Source organism: Anolis sagrei, chromosome 6 (genome assembly GCF_037176765.1).
Source record: "Anolis sagrei isolate rAnoSag1 chromosome 6, rAnoSag1.mat, whole genome shotgun sequence".
Taxonomy (NCBI): domain Eukaryota; kingdom Metazoa; phylum Chordata; class Lepidosauria; order Squamata; family Dactyloidae; genus Anolis; species Anolis sagrei.
In genome coordinates, this window is record NC_090026.1 from 50,772,534 (window position 1) to 50,789,184 (window position 16,651).

At 43.7% G+C, this 16,651-nt stretch overlaps 1 protein-coding gene across 1 annotated transcript in view; it reads right to left on the minus strand.

Annotated features, from left to right (window-relative positions):
• Positions 1-1,409: 1,409 nt before the first annotated feature.
• The window catches only part of CNTNAP1 (contactin associated protein 1), a 90,213-nt gene continuing 74,971 nt past the window's right edge, over positions 1,410-16,651 (minus strand). The window contains exons 17-24 of the mRNA XM_060781283.2: positions 14,141-14,359; positions 11,761-12,000; positions 11,360-11,596; positions 9,287-9,414; positions 8,991-9,084; positions 5,388-5,624; positions 3,902-3,952; positions 1,410-2,961 (exon numbers count right to left, since the gene is read on the minus strand). Coding sequence (XP_060637266.2) covers positions 2,678-2,961; positions 3,902-3,952; positions 5,388-5,624; positions 8,991-9,084; positions 9,287-9,414; positions 11,360-11,596; positions 11,761-12,000; positions 14,141-14,359 — 1,490 coding nt within the window. The 3' untranslated portion in view covers positions 1,410-2,677. The remainder of the gene's footprint in view (positions 2,962-3,901; positions 3,953-5,387; positions 5,625-8,990; positions 9,085-9,286; positions 9,415-11,359; positions 11,597-11,760; positions 12,001-14,140; positions 14,360-16,651) is intronic.

Genomic DNA, 16,651 nt, shown 5'->3' on the forward strand with positions numbered 1-16,651 from the left:
AAATGTTGACCATTTCCGCTACCTTGGCAGCCACCTCTCCATCAAAGTCAACATCGACACCGAAATACAACACCGCCTGAGCTCTGCGAGTGCAGCATTTTTCCAAATGAAGCATAGAGTGTTTGAGGACATCTGTAGGGATACCAAGGTGCTTGTTTATAAAACTATTGTCCTCCCAACCCTGCTATATGCCTGCGAAACGTGGACTGTCTACACATTTCACATGCAACTCCTGGAACGATTACATCAGCGCTGCCTCTGGAAAATCCTACAAATCTCTTGGGAAGACCGATGGACAAACGTCAGTGTGCTAGAAGAAGCAAAGACCACCAGCATTGAAGCGATGGTCCTCCGCTATCAACTTCGTTGGACCGGCCATGTTGTTTGGATGCCCGACCACCGTCTCCCGAAGCAGTTGCTCTACTCCGAACTCAAGAATGGAAAATGGAATGTTGGTGGGCAGGAAAAGAGATTCAAAGATGGACTCAAAGCCAACCTTAAAAACTCTGGCATGGACACTGAGAACTGGGAAGCCCTGGCCCTTGAGCACCCCAGCTGGAGGTCAGCTGTGACCAGCAGTACTGCAGAATTTGAAGAGGCACGAATGGAGAGTGAAAGAGAGAAACGTGCCAAGAGGAAGGCGCATAAAGCCAACCCTGACCGAGACCGCCTTCCACCTGGAAACCAATGCCCTCACTGTGGGAGAAGATGCAGATCAAGAATAGGGCTCTACAGTCACCTACGGACCCACCAGAATACTGATCCTGGAAGATTAATCTACTTAGCCAATGAGGGATCGCCTAAGTAAGTATCCATCAGTAATGCTGAATGGTACCTGACCTTGTATTGATGCCTAAAAGGTAAAGGTAAAGGTAGACCCCTGACATTAAGTCCAGTCATGTCTGACTCTGGAGTGTGGTGCTCATCTCCATTTCTAAGCCGAAGAGCCAGCGTTGTCCATAGACACCTCCAAGGTCATGTGGCTGGCATGACTGCATGGAGCGCCGTTACCTTCCTGCCGGAGCGGTACCTATTGATGTACTCACATTTGCATGTTTTCGAACTGCTAGGTTGGCAGAAGCTAGGGCTGACAGCGGAAGCTCACGCCGCTCCCCGGAATCGAACCTGCGACCTTTCGATCAACAAGCTCAGCAGCTCAGTGCTTTAACCCACTGCGCCACCGGGGGCTCCTGTATTGATGCCTAGATTTACCAAATATTTCCTTTACTTAGAACAACGTCCACCTTCTATGTCTCGGAAGACCTTTTTTTAAAAAAATATAAACACTACAACTGGAAGGTTCAGAGAAAATTTAACAACTGTTTAGTGGTCTAGTTCCAGTGGTTCAGTATGCCATCTCTCCAGACCCTGAAGATGTTGAATCACATCAAAACTGTACCACCACACTCTTTTTTTTCCTTTAGTTTATTTATTTATGGTAACCTTCACATTTGGTCTAAACAAACAGCTCTTTAGAAAAAATAAACTGCCCAGGAATAGGCCCAGACCTTTTGGATAAAATAAATGCATTTGGCCCCTGCTACAATATCTTCTCATACAAGTCACAAGTGAACTTAACTTTCAAGGTAAGTAAAGAAGAGGGCTGGAAGGAAGTCACATGGAGCACAACATCCTCCCCCAAAGTAGCAAACTACAGACCACAGACGACAGCACTTCACTTTAAAACAGACAAACTTCTGATTTTGTGTTTTTATACAAACTGATAGAATAAAAAAACTTCTCTAATAACCCACAACCAAAAGGAGAAAAAAAAAAGTAGAAATAATTTGAAATTCTCAAAACCCTGATTTACGAAAAGCAGCAAGTGGTAGCAAAGTGCGAGTGATTCTGCCATGCGCTACAACTGCACATATATACTGGCAGGCAGATACCTATATTGCACATTGGTTTCTTTCAGGGCACAGTATAATGTGCCACAATCTAAATAGGCTATATTGCATGGCTTGACTAATGGCTTTTTTTTTAAAATGCTATAAGCAGTTAAGCAGGAAGACTATGTGCTAGCGAGTCAACGTGTGAGAAGGCCAGCATGGATATTGCGTTGCATTTTCCCTTGTTCCTTAAAAATAAAAATAAGAAGAAGAAAGTGCAGTACTGACAGTCACGTCTCTTCCAATTAGAAGGAGCTCTGAAGTTTGGCTGGAAGAAAGTCTGACAAACTGAAAAAGGCTGTAGACACAGCCGGTTGCATTGTCACACCTTTGCCATCCCACCTTGCTTGAAGGAAGACGCCACACTGCCCCAATAGAAAGAAGAGTGATGTGAAGAAGTGGAGTGAAGGAGGAACAACGACTTTGGCAGCTTCTTCAGGCACCAACCAAATTCCCTCAAGAAAAGTGAATTACATCTGGTAGGAATCAGGCTATTTCAAAAGATGTAGAAAGTGAATCTTTGATTAGATGCCTCCTGGGTGGCACTGAGTCCAAGTGGACAATGCAGCAGAACTCCGTACGATGTGCAGGTGAGACAAGGCAAAGCACCAGGCAGGCCATCTCGCAAGGGGTGGACAAAGAGACTTGGGGGTGGGTGGGTGGGTGGAGGAGTGGGGGAGACAGCCTCCTAGCAAGTGGCACAGTTGGCAGTTCAGGTTTGGTCTTGCCAAGAGGCTGCAGCCAGCACCGATGACTGGAGGATGAACCCACAGGACTCCAGTTGGCTATTCTGTTTTGGACTCCTCCAGGATCTGTGGCAAGTTTTGATCCTTCCGTGAGACAACTGGCTTAGCCGCAGGTGTGGAAGCAGCCACTCTTCCTCCTCCTCCGCCTCCTCCTCCTCCTCCTCCTCCTCCACCACCACCACCACCGCTACTACTTCCACCACCACTATTGTAGTCCTGGATGGCCTTTGGCTCGTTGGTGTGATACGAGCCCTTGTAACGGTGATGGTGCAGATACATTAAGATGAGGGCAGCAGCCAGGACCAGAAGCAGGAAAAGGATAACTGTAGGGAGAGAATTTATTTATTTATTATTTATTTATTTCTCACACTTCTACCCCGCTCTTCTCAGGGCGGCTTACAACAGGCACAATTCGATGCCAGCACAACAATAACAATAAGATAAAAATAAAACATATATAAACAGTAATTAAAACAATTAAAACAATCCATTATACATCATAATCCATAAAACCAATCTAGTGCTCAACGTTTTCCAGCTCAGAGTCCGTAAATTCAATTCCACATTGTCAAATCCATCAATTCTAGTCGTCGCTTGTCCTTTGTCTACCTGCCAGATTACCCAAAAGCCTGGTCCCAAATCCATGTTTTTAATTTCCTTCTAAAAGAGAGGAGGGATGTCGATGACCTAATTTCCCCGGGGAGTGAATTCCACAGGTGAGGGGCCACCACCGAGAAGGCCCTGCTCCTCGTCCCCAACAACCTCACTTGTGATAGAGGTGGGGCTGAGAGCAGGCCTCCCCAGAAGGTCTTAAACTCCGAGGCGGGACGTAGAAGGAGATGCGTTCAGACAGATACGCTGGGCCGGAACTGTATAGGGTTTTGTAGGTCAAAACCAGCACTTTGAATTGTGCTCGGAACTGGATCGGCAGCCAGTGGAGCTGACATAACAGAGGGGTGGTGTGCTCCCTGTATGACGCTCCGGTGAGTAATCTGGCTGCCGCCCACTGGACTAATTGAAGTTTCCGAACAGTCTACAAAGGCAACCCCACGCAGATTGTATTGCAGTAATCTATTTGGGATGTAACAAGAGCGTGGACCACTGTGGCAATGATGAAAGAAAGTAATTCAAGAATGGGGAGCCGGGGGTGGGGGCAGAACAGCTTGAGATCAAAGCATCACAGAATCCCATTAGACCCGTCTCCCACAACTGTCACAGGCCAAAGGAGTTCAAGTATCAGATGGTTCTCAACACAACACTCACCTCCAATTACAACTGCAACCCAGCCATCATCATGGATGTATATGAACTCCACTAGAAGAACACAGAAGACACACAGACATTTGTTTTTTTAATTGGCAGAGATTGAACATTCTGGAACATCTACTAAACATTTGACCTCACTGCTCAGTCCATTCATATAGAGTGGTGGTATGGAAACATTAGCCCTCCTGATGCTCTATGCCAGTGGTTCCTGTCATATGTTCTGCAGTTGATGGTGCTTGGTGATGGAAGGATTAATGTAAGTATTAGTTCTAAAGGGTTTAGTAATCTGTAAGTAAGAGTTCATGGGTGAAAACAATTATGGGTGGAGGTATGTGAGAGATGGGCTGCAGCTGGGTGTTTGTGAATATAAGGAGCGAGCCTTGGAGGTGATCTTTGGGAGAAAAGTATTGTCATATTTTGGTGGTGGATGCTACTGGTTTTCCCCCCAGGTCTGTGGGATTTTCGGTATCCTGACCTGTCTCCTGTAATCTTGGAACCCTGGAACCTTTGGATTGGCTTTTGACTATGGTATATACTCTTAATCCCTGGACTTTGTTTATTGAACTCTCTGTGTTTGATCACTGGACTGGACCCTTTGTCTATGGTGTAGCTTTTGCTATCAGTTTTTGTATATTCTGTGGCTGAGTGCTATCTTTGTTTTATATTTTGGTCTATTAAAACAACCAGCAAGTAAGTGATGTTTTAATTAAACTGTTTGATAAAACTGGGAGTTTGGTTCATCTCCACCTAAATAAGGCAGAGCCCTGGCAACGTGACAGTTCCCAACCTTTTGTCCTGCAGGCGTTTTGGACTTCAACTCCCAAAATACCCAGCTGGCTTAGAAGCTGTTAGGAATTGTGGGAGCTGAAGTCCAAAACACCTGGAGGACCAAAAATTGGGAACTACTGCTCTATGCCATTGCTTCTTAAACTGTGGGTCCTAAATGGGATTCCCTTAAGCTCATTGTTGGGGTCCCAAAAACTTTTGCAGCAGTAAAGGTATTTTAGCTGAAGTTCATAAAATGGAAAACCAGCCTGCTTAGTAAGCCTTGAAAATGCTGATTTAACAGTAAATGATATTCTCATTCCCGGGATCATGAAACATTTCTTGGGCTGAAAGGGATCATGAGTGGAAATGTTTAAGAAACCCTACTCTACACTACAGCTACCATGAATTCTAGTACTGAAATCCAAACCATCTGGCAAGCTATCTTCCAGAGTTCCTTATGTAGCCATGGAAAGCACCTTCCCACATAAAGCATGAAGGCACAGAAATATATTCAAGCCAAAATCGAGGCACAAATGCATGTATTAGCAGGTTTTCAGGAAGGCAGACAGAGAGTAGCACCAGTTGGTTTCCTTTTTCTCATGCAATCACTACCTATTCTAGCCTATCGGATTAGACCTACAGGCAAGCCGACAGCCTATTCTTTTCCACAGTGGCTATTCCCCACCCAACCATTCCTAATATCAAGATACCTTACCTGGTTCTATGTACCAAGGGTCAAGCTCAGGTGGTACTTCAATATAGCTGGAAGGCATAGAGGCACAGTTGGACTCCACCAGCCGTCCCTTGGTGCTGTAAGGGGCCATGGGGTTGCTGCCACTGGGCCGAAAGATGGATTTTAAGGGCACAATACTGTTGAACTTCACCCCTGAGAGGCAACCAGTGAAACCCGGTGTGTTGTATCTCTGAATATCAGGGTCAATCGTCCCCGTTTCTGTGGGCCACAAATGATAAGGACACAATCAGAATATGTTCAGATATGCACACTCCTTTCTCTCTTTTCTTTTTACTTCTCTTACTTGTAAGTTGCTTGGGGCGACAATGCTCTTGAAAACCAGTTAAGAAATGGGTTACATAAACAAATTTATTTATTTGTTTGTTTGTTTATTTACTTTATTTATATACCGCTTTTCTCAACCCTCAGGCGACTCAAAGCAGTGAACAACACCAATACAAAACATCACAAGACAAGTATAGGGCAATTAAAAACAATTGTAACATAAATCATTAAACATCCGTATAACAATCATTAGCGCCTCAACAGTAAAATCAGAATCCAGTCTCATCATCCATTATTCCGTATTCCTATGTTCAATTACACTGTTTAATCAAATGCTTGTTCAAACAGCAAGGTCTTCACTTTCCTCCAAAACGCCAGCAGGGAGGGGGTTGATCTGATATCTGCAGGCAGAGTGTTCCACAGCCGAGGGGCCACCACTGAGAAGGCCCTGTCTCTCGTCCCCGCCAAGCGCGCCTGTGATTTAGGCGGGACAGAGAGCAGGGCCTCCCCAGATGATCTTAGTGTCCTAGCTGGTTCATAGGAGGAGATGCGTTCAGAGAGGTAAGTAGGGCCAGAACCGTTTAGGGCTTTATAGGCTAACGCCAGCACTTTGAATTGTGCCCGGTAGCAAACTGACAGCCAGTGGAGCTGGCGCAACAGAGGAGTAGCATGCTCCCTGAGTGCCGCTCCTGTTAGCAACCTGGCTGCCGAACACTGGACCATTTGAAGCTTCCGAGCAGTCTTCAAAGGCAACCCCACGTAGAGAGCGTTGCAGTAGTCTATACGGGATGTAACCAGAGCATGGACTACCGTGGCCAAGTCAGACTTCCCAAATCCATGTTCACAAGCCTGAAGACCAACAAAGATTACATACACCAACAAGCGAGTCTCATTTAAATTAAAAAGCTGTGAAGGAAACAATAATAATAATAATAATAATAATAATAATAATAATAAACTTTATTTATACCCCGCCACCATCTCCCCAAGGGACTCGGAGTGGTTTACATGAGGCCAAGCCCGACAACACACCAATAAAACAAAAAGCAATAAGCAAAAACAATACAATTAATATAAATCACATATAAACAATAACATGTAAGGATTTTTAAAAACCTATGGCCGGGCCAAATATAATAGTTTAAATTTTAAAAAATAAATAAACACTGGGCATGAACAGAGGTAGGATGTATCTGGTAGGAGAGTTTTAAAAGAAATGAAGGGAGAGCAACCCAATGAGTAGTTAAAGTGCTTCTGAGGACATTTTGCTGGGAATTGTTTCCTTATTCAGGGAAGGCACAGCCACGTTTTCAGGCTCCTCCTAAAGACTGCTTTGATGAAGTCAGGGTGTGTTATTATAACTCCTGGCACCACTATAAAAGAATCAGTATGAAGGATCTTGATTACTTATCCCCAACTGGATACCACTATGATGGAATATGCTTCTTGGCCGGAGCGTTTAGATATATGTTGAGATAACGTGTATATTCTGGTAGAGTTGCTGCCACCACCCAAAATAATTTGGGAATATTAAAGAATGGTTCCCTGAGGTAATCTTCTTCCTGCCCACCAGCTCTCCTTTAGCTCCCTGAGATGACTGTAAAGTAAAGATGTTAAAACAGTTAGAATTATTCCCTCAGGAATGAATCACTACTGAGGCTTCTTTAAAAGTTGAAATAGATAATAGATTTACTGATAAGAACAAACGACTATCTTCTACAATGAGGCACACAAGCTTAATTGGTTACTGGGGTACAATAATCTTAATAGTTACTTCAAACCGATTACTTGGCTGAGATATGAGTAAAACTCCTCACTCTACAATAAATCGAGTAGCAGTGAGTTCCACAGACTAACCTAATCAGGTTGTCCCTGGAGCAATTAACTATACTCTAAAAGCTAAACTACTCTGACCCCAGAGAGTAAATCCACTTGTGTAAAAAAACCCACACAAGCACCCACGCGTCTACTTTGACCCTCCTGGCCAAATAATGCAGAATCGCCTGTCACAACTGCTCTCTGACAGAAAAATCTCAGCTCACCAAAAATTTACCTCTCTTCTCTGTTCCCAAAACCTTCCCCCGGCTTTCTGTCAAGCTGACACTTTTCCCTCTCAGGGCTAAACTCCTCCCATCTGTCCTAACCAATCCAGAAAGAGCTCCAGCTCCTCCCCTCTTCTCCTTTTACACTCCCAAAATGTCTGCTTCCTTTGCCTACACTCCCAAAATGGAGGCTTACTTACTGACATCTCAGGCTCCTACTTCAGCCTACGAGGTAAGAATCATTACAACTGCCAATGTGGGGGCTTGCCTGATATCCTTAGGAAGTGAGTTCCAGAGTCAGGGGGCCACTACGGAGAAGGCCCTCTCCCTCATCTCCACCAATTGTGCCTGCAAAGGGGGCGGGAGCGAGAGCAGGGTCCCTCCAGATGATCGAAGAGATTTATTATTTACTTACTTATTTATTTATTTACTGCGCTTATATACCGCAATTCTCAGCCCTAGGGCGACTCATTGCAGTGTACAACATGAAAAAACAAGTGCAATTTACAAAACATAGTGCAAAATAATCCACAATTCATAATTATCATAAAAAACATCTTATCAAAACAACATTACTACAAAATTTCTACTACATTCCGAATCGTCTCATCATCAAGCCACAATCCGATATCATTTCCGTTGTTCCATTCCTATGGTCAAGTTACGTCATTGCACTTCTTGATCAAATGCCTTCTTAAATAGCCAGGTTTTTAACTTCCTGAAGAATATTAACAGGGAGGGGGCTAGCCTGATGTCTACGGGAAGGGTGTTCCACAGCCAAGGAGCCACCACCGAGAAGGCCCTATCTCTCGTCCCCGCCAGCCGTGCCTGTGACGCAGGCGGGATCGAGAGCAGGGCCTCCCCAGAAGATCTCAAAGTCCTCGTGAGCAGAGATTGCATGGGTTTGTACACAGAAATGCTATCATGCAGAGGGTGGAAAGCAGGGAAAGCCCAAGACATCTCTGCTGCCATTTTGTGCACATTTCTGCAAAGCTGCAGGTCATACCTACCCATTTATGAAAAACCAGCCACAGACATGCCTGCTTTTGTTTTTGAGGATCCTCAAAAGCTGCACTCTCCCCAAATATCTTTAAAATGGAGATGCATGCCCTTTTTGGAGGTTTGTGAGTGCATGTGGTTGCCCAGTCAATGATGGATGACTGGGGCCTGTCAATGTCACACTGTAACCCAATAAAGAACATCCAAGAAATATCCAACAGGTTCCAGGAATAGGTAAGAACACACTACTTTCACTCACCCATGAAACGGCCAAGATAGAGTGCCTTGGGGGAATCAAGTTTGCTGTCCACAAGGAGAGAAAACTGATGCACCCCAATAGGGTAGTAATCCAACTAGAGTGAGAAAAAGAAAGATGGGAGGGAAGGGTAAAATGACACTCAAAAGTCAATAAATCAGTGTCGCAACTTGCCCATTTCTGCTCTGGTCATATTTAGCCAAGAGCAGAAAGGTTTCCTTTAACCCAAGAACAGCCACGGGTCCACCCCATTCCCGTTTCCATTAAGCCCTCACCAAAAGCCCCACAAAGTTTTGTACCTGTGTGTATAAAGTCCGATTCACTCGAGTGATGTTGATGCGGTGTGGGTGCCCATCAGCCACTGAGCGAGTACTCAGGGCCACAATGTAAGGGAGTGTGCCCAGTTGGTAACGGAGTTGTAGGATGCCTATACGGAAAGTACCAACAAGTTCAAGTTCAAGATCTGGTCCCACCATCTCAAAACTTTGCATAAGAGGAGGAAGAGGAATCACCAAGGTAGAATATCAAGGTAACTAATTACAGTTCTTCATGTCAGCCAGGCAGAGTTTGGAAACATTACTTTTTTGGGTTATAATTTCCAGAATACCCCTGTGACCTATTTTATGCACAATTTTTGAAGCTATAGTCTAACCATCACCACCACCAGCAAAAAACCCCTCAAAATATGACCAATTATTTCTAAAATACAACACCCCCAATACACTCTGTGCTGGCACGGCAGTGCCAGGAGATTTAAATTTCTCTTTCTTGCTTTGCTAGTTTGTATAAATTTATTTAAGCCACGCATTTTGCAATCAGGTAGCTTCCCCAGGTTGCAGCCATAGGGCCAGCAACCTGGCAATCATCGTTAGAGTCTTTAGACCCGCCCCTTTTCCCAGGGTTTTGGAGGCAAAGGAGGACCTTTGTTCAGTCTCACTGTTTGAAGCCTAACAGCAGGATGTGTGGGATTCTCTTTCCCACCTGCACAAAGGCTTCACTTCTCATAGCTCTGCCAGGGGGGGTAAAGGGATAGTTCCACAGCTTTTGCTGGGGGAATACAGCCAGCCTTTGCTGGGGCAACAGGACAGTTCCTACAGCCTTCATGGAGTAAAACTAAAGGACACCTTTTGGCTTGGCAGATCTACAACAACCATTGTCTGGTAAGGGACCACTCGGGCTATCCATAAAGCAGCTTGGAGCCCGGAGTAGGGGCCTCACGCCAGCAAGGTAAAGAAAGATTGCCCAGGGAGGGGTCAGAAGATTTCCCTAAGGAAGAAAGGAACAGTTTCCACCAGTTGCCTGCCCTTGATAGCAGATTGAGGAAGCTACCGGTTTTCTAAGGTTATAAAGCATTTGATTCATTTGCTTGAAGATTTAAGCCCAAATAAAGAACTTCGTTGAACTTATTTTGAGCCTCAATAGAACTTTGTGTTGGGAAATCTTAGGGACCCTTCAGCTGAGGCACCCCGGCGTCCTGTTGGGCATACAGAAGGCACGTTCTGTAAACAGACATTATTTCAGGCCCAGCGTGCGACAGCACACACTCACATACCTTTAAAGAAAAAGTGTCAATTTTAAAATCCTAAACAGAAGTGTTCCAATTATGACTTCTGCCATATTATATATTTGGCACCCCACACTAGTTTCTGCTCCTGTAGCAGGAGAGTATTGTTTTAAATATTTTATTTATTTATTTATTTCGGACATTTGTATCCCGTCCTATTTTGACCTCCGCAGTGGGACTCAGGGCGGCTAACAACCAGCACACCGCAGTGCCCACAACCAAAAGCATAAATATACAATTTAAATAAAAACAGTATAAAAACATTCATATTTTAAACAATATGGATAAAGACAAGTCTCTACATTTTAAATACTACACCGTTCATTCTCTCATTACCCATTTTGTCCAAGAGTGCTCATTTTAGAAAACAAAACACCCCTTCGTTTTCTTTGACACAGCTGTTTAGCTTAGAATGAAATTCCTTTTGGATTTGTTAGCCTCTGTCTTAAGTGTTTGATTGTCTTAGCAATTAAGACAAATGCTAAGAAATCCAAGACATGTGGCTAAAAAGCTGTGTTTATGCTCTAGAAATGAAGATTATTTAAAACCATGAAGCTCAGTAAATACATAAACACATGCAAGCGGACATACTTTCTGTCTGAACTTCATGGATTTAAATATATGGGGAACTGGTGGGGCTCTGATCCCTTCCCGTGTATATACATTCAGCCAAGGTGTGTTAAGGTACTGCTGATATATCAAGGAAACTAAAAGGAAAAGGTTGCATGAAGTTAATGAAATGGCTGGGTGGATACATGAAGAAGTCAAGAGTTGGAGGTTACAGGAAGAAACCCTCCGTCATGCTCACCATCGTCACGGATCAAAATGGCCATATAATCACGCACAAACGTGCTGACATAAAGTAGGACAGCAGGAGCCGAGGAAGTGCGGAAGCTGAGCCCCACTTCCTCCCCAGTCAGGTTGTAGCCAGGAAGTGGCTGAAGAGGCTGATTGAGCATGTTGGCAAACTCTCGTACAACGTACATGGGCATGGTCAAGATATCATAGCGAATCCAAGCACCTGACTCAAAGTAGGCACCAATGTCTGCCAAAAAACAGGGAAACACAGCAGTGGTTAGGAGGACAGCTAGAGCTCAATAAAAAGGAGGCCTCCTATCTTCTCCTCCCACCTCTCCTTGCTTCACTACAAATTCAAAACCCAAACATATCACTACCCCAAACCCTCCTTCTCTTGAATCCAGCTCTCACCTCGATTGCAGAAAGGTCCTTCGTAGGCAGAAACAGAACAATTGCAAGTGTAGTGGCTATAATGCTCCACGCAAGTGCCATGGTTCCGGCATGGCACCAAGGGGTTTCGGCAATGTCCAGTGCAGTTCACCAGCACCCCTTCTGTCTCATTGGCCTTTCCTTCCAAGTTGAGAGTCACCCCATTCAAATGTAGCCCCCGCAAGCAACCCAAGAAAGGGTTGAGGTAATATTGAGCAGTACCTAAGGGCAGAGTATAAAAATAGTCAGATTTAAGGACATAATTTGCAACCTTTCTAACCCAGCTAAGGATTCATTTAACCCAGCATGCCGTTTTGAACATTGGTCAATCAACTGCATCTGAAAAATGTACTCTCTCTGAGCCCATAAATGTCATATCACAGCTAAAAGATGTTTCATATGATTCAGTTGCATGCTACACATTTAGATGTTGTGTAAAGAACGAATTTCTTTACTGGGTTGTTGTAGGTTTTTCCGGGCTATATGGCCATGTTCTAGAGGCATTTTCTCCTGACGTTTCGCCTGAATCTATGGCAAACATACCTCTGAGGATGCTTGCAGGTGAAACGTCAGGAGAAAATGCCTCTAGAACATGGCCATATAGCCCGGAAAAACCTACAACAACCCAGTGATTCCGGCCATGAAAGCCTTCGACAATACATCTTCTATCACTTCTTAATATATGATCAATTTATTGTATAACCTCAAGGGAAGGTTAAAAAGTTCAAATGTAGAATACATGCTCTGCATGCAAAGTTCTGGATCCTACTGGGTAGTATCAACTAGAATTGACCTTTTGAGTCTATCGTAAATAAGTCAACACATCAATAAACCAACTTAATTCAATAGAAGGTAGAGTGATAACAACCTCGTGATATTACCCTCACACAACCAAAAAGAACTAAGGGTCCTTCCACACAACTCTATATCCCAGAATATCAAGACAGAAAATCCTACATTATCTGAGTGTGGACTCAGATAATCCAGGTCAATGCAGATATTGTGGGATTTTCTGCCTTGATATTCTGGGATATAGGGCTGTGTGGAAGGGCTCTAGGATAGAGGTGTCAAACCCACATCAGCCTTATAGTTGCCTGGTCATAGAATCAAAGAGTTGGAGGAGACCTCATGGGCCATCCAGTCCAACCCCCTGCCAAGAAGCAGGAATATTGCATTCAAAGCACCCCTGACAGATGGCCATCCAGCCTCTGTTTAAAAGCCCCCAAAGAAGGAGCCTCCACCACACTCCGGGGCAGAGAGTTCCACTGCTGAACGGCTCTCACAGTCAGGAAGTTCTTCCTAATGTTCAGATGGAATCTCCTTTCTTGTAGTTTGAAGCCATTGTTCTCTAAATCCATGGTCAGATAATCCGTGATAAGGAGGGCAGACTATAGTTTTTTACATATTTGTTGACATCCTTTAGTTTTTACCCAATTTGGGTCCCAAGATGTTATTGAATGACAACTCCCATCACTTTTGATTATCTGACATGCAGACTATGGATAACGGAAATTGCAGCCCAACCGCATTTGTACCTCTGAAATTGGGAAAAGGTTAAAGAACATTTTAAAGTCAGATATCATCTTCAGAAGCCTTATATCTACATTCAAACCCCACACGCCTCAATAAACAAACAAACAAACTGCAGCCTTCCGGATGTTGCTGTATCACAACTCCCATCAGTTCTAGTCATGAGGTCTAATGGAGCCCCTGGTGGTGCAGTGGGTTAAACCCCTGTGCCAGCAGGTCTGAAGACCGACAGGTCGCAGGTTCAAATCCAGGGAGAGTGTGGATGAGCTCCCTCTATCAGCTCCAGCTCCTCATGCGGGGACATGAGAGAAGCCTCCCACAAGAATGTTAAAACATCACAACATTTGGGCGTCCTCTGGACAACATCCTTCCAGATGGCCAATTCTCTCACACCAGAAGCGACTTACAGTTTATCAAGTCGCTCCTGACACGACCAAATGAGGTCTAATGATGAGAAATACATGAGTTGTAGTCCAGCATGTGAAGAGCCACATAAAATGACACCCTCGAATTTGACACATGTGCTCTAGGACCTCCAACGTGATTTTATGAACAACTTTCAGTAGAAACTGACCACAAAATTATTCTGGAGGACAGAGATAGAACATAATAATCACATCTGTGAATAATCAAATTCACAAAATTAAACCTGGAAATGTGAAAGACCGACTGTAACTGTGCAATGTTAAAGACCCAGTTACTTCCTCTCACACACCTTCTTTTTTTCACCCCACCCTCTCTCTCCACCTCTTCATCACAACTTTCACACATTCTCTCATTGTCACGCATACCCTCATTCCCCACATCGTCCTTCCCCACTATCCTTACTCACCCACAGTGAGATTCTTAGTGAGATTCATGTAGATGAAGCTTTGGGGTGGGACTATCCGTATCACCCATGGCCTCCGGTCAACCCGCAGCCGAATTAGTTTGACATTGATTTCTGCTTTCACTTCATGCCACTCATTGTCATTGAAGGGTACCTCGGAATGCACTGTCAAATTCTCATCACCATTTCCAATGTTGTAAGCAAAGACCACGTCCTGGCTCGCTAGGAGACAGCAGAAGAGGGAAATCAGGGGATCATCTTGCCATGACACTTGTCAAGCACAAGTCTATCAAGAGAGAAATCCTCTATCAATTCAGAAAATGTGCCAAGATTTTAAGAAAAGTCATCTTCCTTTTGTGGTAACCTCACAAAATACAGCAATATGCTGCCTCTCCCCTTTTCCCCAGTGAGACAATTCCTCAGATGCCTGTTGAGAAATTAGAACAGCTCCAGAATCCCAGAGCTTCTACAATAGCAAAAAGCCACGTCATGTATGGATCCCAGAAAACTTGTCCCTTTAACAACTTTCTTTTTAAAAAAATAATCTTTATTAATTTTCCATAAAAGCATACAATATGAAAACTTCTATATTTATAAAAAGATAGTAACTGGGTAGAAGGGGTAAAGGGGGGAAAGGGGGGTAAAAGTATAGAAAAAAGTAAAGGTTAGAGATCGTCAGATTTAAATGTGAGAACGCTCAGCTATCCAAGTATCCAAAACCACGTAGTGACGGTGGTTACTGGATTTGTATTGTGTGAAGGGTGTAGAAACAGAAATTTAGAACTGGACAGTGAGGGGGGGATGTGTAGTTGTAGTGGGTGTTGTTTTGACTTCCTGGTATCTTCTGTGAGGTTGTATTGTCGAAGGTTTTCATGGCCGGAATCACTGGGTTGTTGTAGGTTTTTCCAGGCTATATGGCCATGTTCTAGCGGCATATTTTCTCCTGACGTTTCGCCTGCATCTATGGCAAGCATCCTCAGAGGTAGTGAGGTCTGTTTGGAAGTAGGAAAATGGGTTTATATATCTGTGGAATGACCAGGGTGGGACAAAGGGCTTTTGTCTGCTGAAGCTATGTGTGAATGTTTCAACTGACCACCTTGATTAACATTTAATGGCTTGGAAGTGCCTGGGGGAATGTTTTTTTGAGAGGTGATTTGATGTGCCTGATTGTTTACTCTCTGTTGTTTCGCTGTTGTAATTTTAGAGTTTTTTATTACTGGTAGCCAGATTTTGTTCATGTTCATGGTTTCTTCCTTTTTGTTGAAATTGTCCGCATGCTTATAGATTTCAATGGCTTCTCTGTGTAGTCTGACATGGTGGTTGTGAGAGTGGTCCAGCATTTCTTTATTCTCGAATAATATGTTGTGTCCAGGCTGGTTCATCAGGTGCTCTGCTATGGCTGACATCTCTGGTTGAAGTAGTCTGCAGTGCCTTTCATGTTCCTTGATTCGTGTTTGGGTGCTGCGTTTGGTGGTCGCTATGTAGACTTGTCTGCAGCTGCATGGTACACGGTAGATTCCTGCAGAGGTGAGAGGATCCCTCTTGTCCTTTGCTGAACGTAGCATTTGTTGGATTTTCTTGGTGGGTCTGTAGGTGGTTTGTATGTTGTGTTTCCTCATCAGCTTCCCTATGCGGTCAGTGGTTCCATTGATGTATGGCAAGAACACTTTTCCTCGGGGTGGATCATCATCTTTACTCTCGTGGCTTGTTCTTTGTCTTGCAGCTCTTCTGATGTCTGATGTGGAGTATCCATTGGCCTGTAGAGCCCAGTTGTGGTGGTTCAGTTCATCTTGGAGGAGATGGGGTTTGCTGATTTTTTCGCACGGTCTTCCAAGGCTTTAATGGTGCTTCTTTTTTGACTTGAGTGATGGCTGGAGTTTTTATGTAGGTATCTATCTCTGTGTGTGCGTTTTCTGTAAATGGTGTGACCCAATTGTTGATCTGGTTTGCGGATGACTAGGACATCTAGAAAAGGCAGTCTTCCTTCATTTTCTTTTTCCATGGTGAGGTTCTTTCCTCTTCCTTCTTTCCTTCTTTTTCATTGTTTTCCTTCTTCTGTATCTTGCTCTTCCTTTTTTCCGTATTTTCTATCTTTTCCTTCATACAATTATATTCATGTTCTTTTCTTTACTGAGTATGTTGTAACTTGTTTCCATTCTATTTCTGCCATTGGAGTACCTTTTTTTTTTTTATAAAATGTAGGTCAGTTTGTCCATATTTCTTATATCAAGAATTTTTGTCAGCCATTCCTCTTCTTCTGGGGGATTTTTTCTTTTCCAGTATTTTGCATATATTATTCTAGCTGTTGTTGTTAATAAGAATAAAATTTTATCTTTATTTTTTATCTATTTTTATGTTGTGTATTCCTAGTAAAAAGGTTTCTGGCTTTCGAGGTATATCTGTCTCCAATATTTTTTGTAATGTTCTTTGAATTTTCTTCCAATAAATAATTGCTTTTGGGCAGGTCCACCACAGATGGTAGTATGTCCCTTCCTGTTCTCCACATTTCCAGCA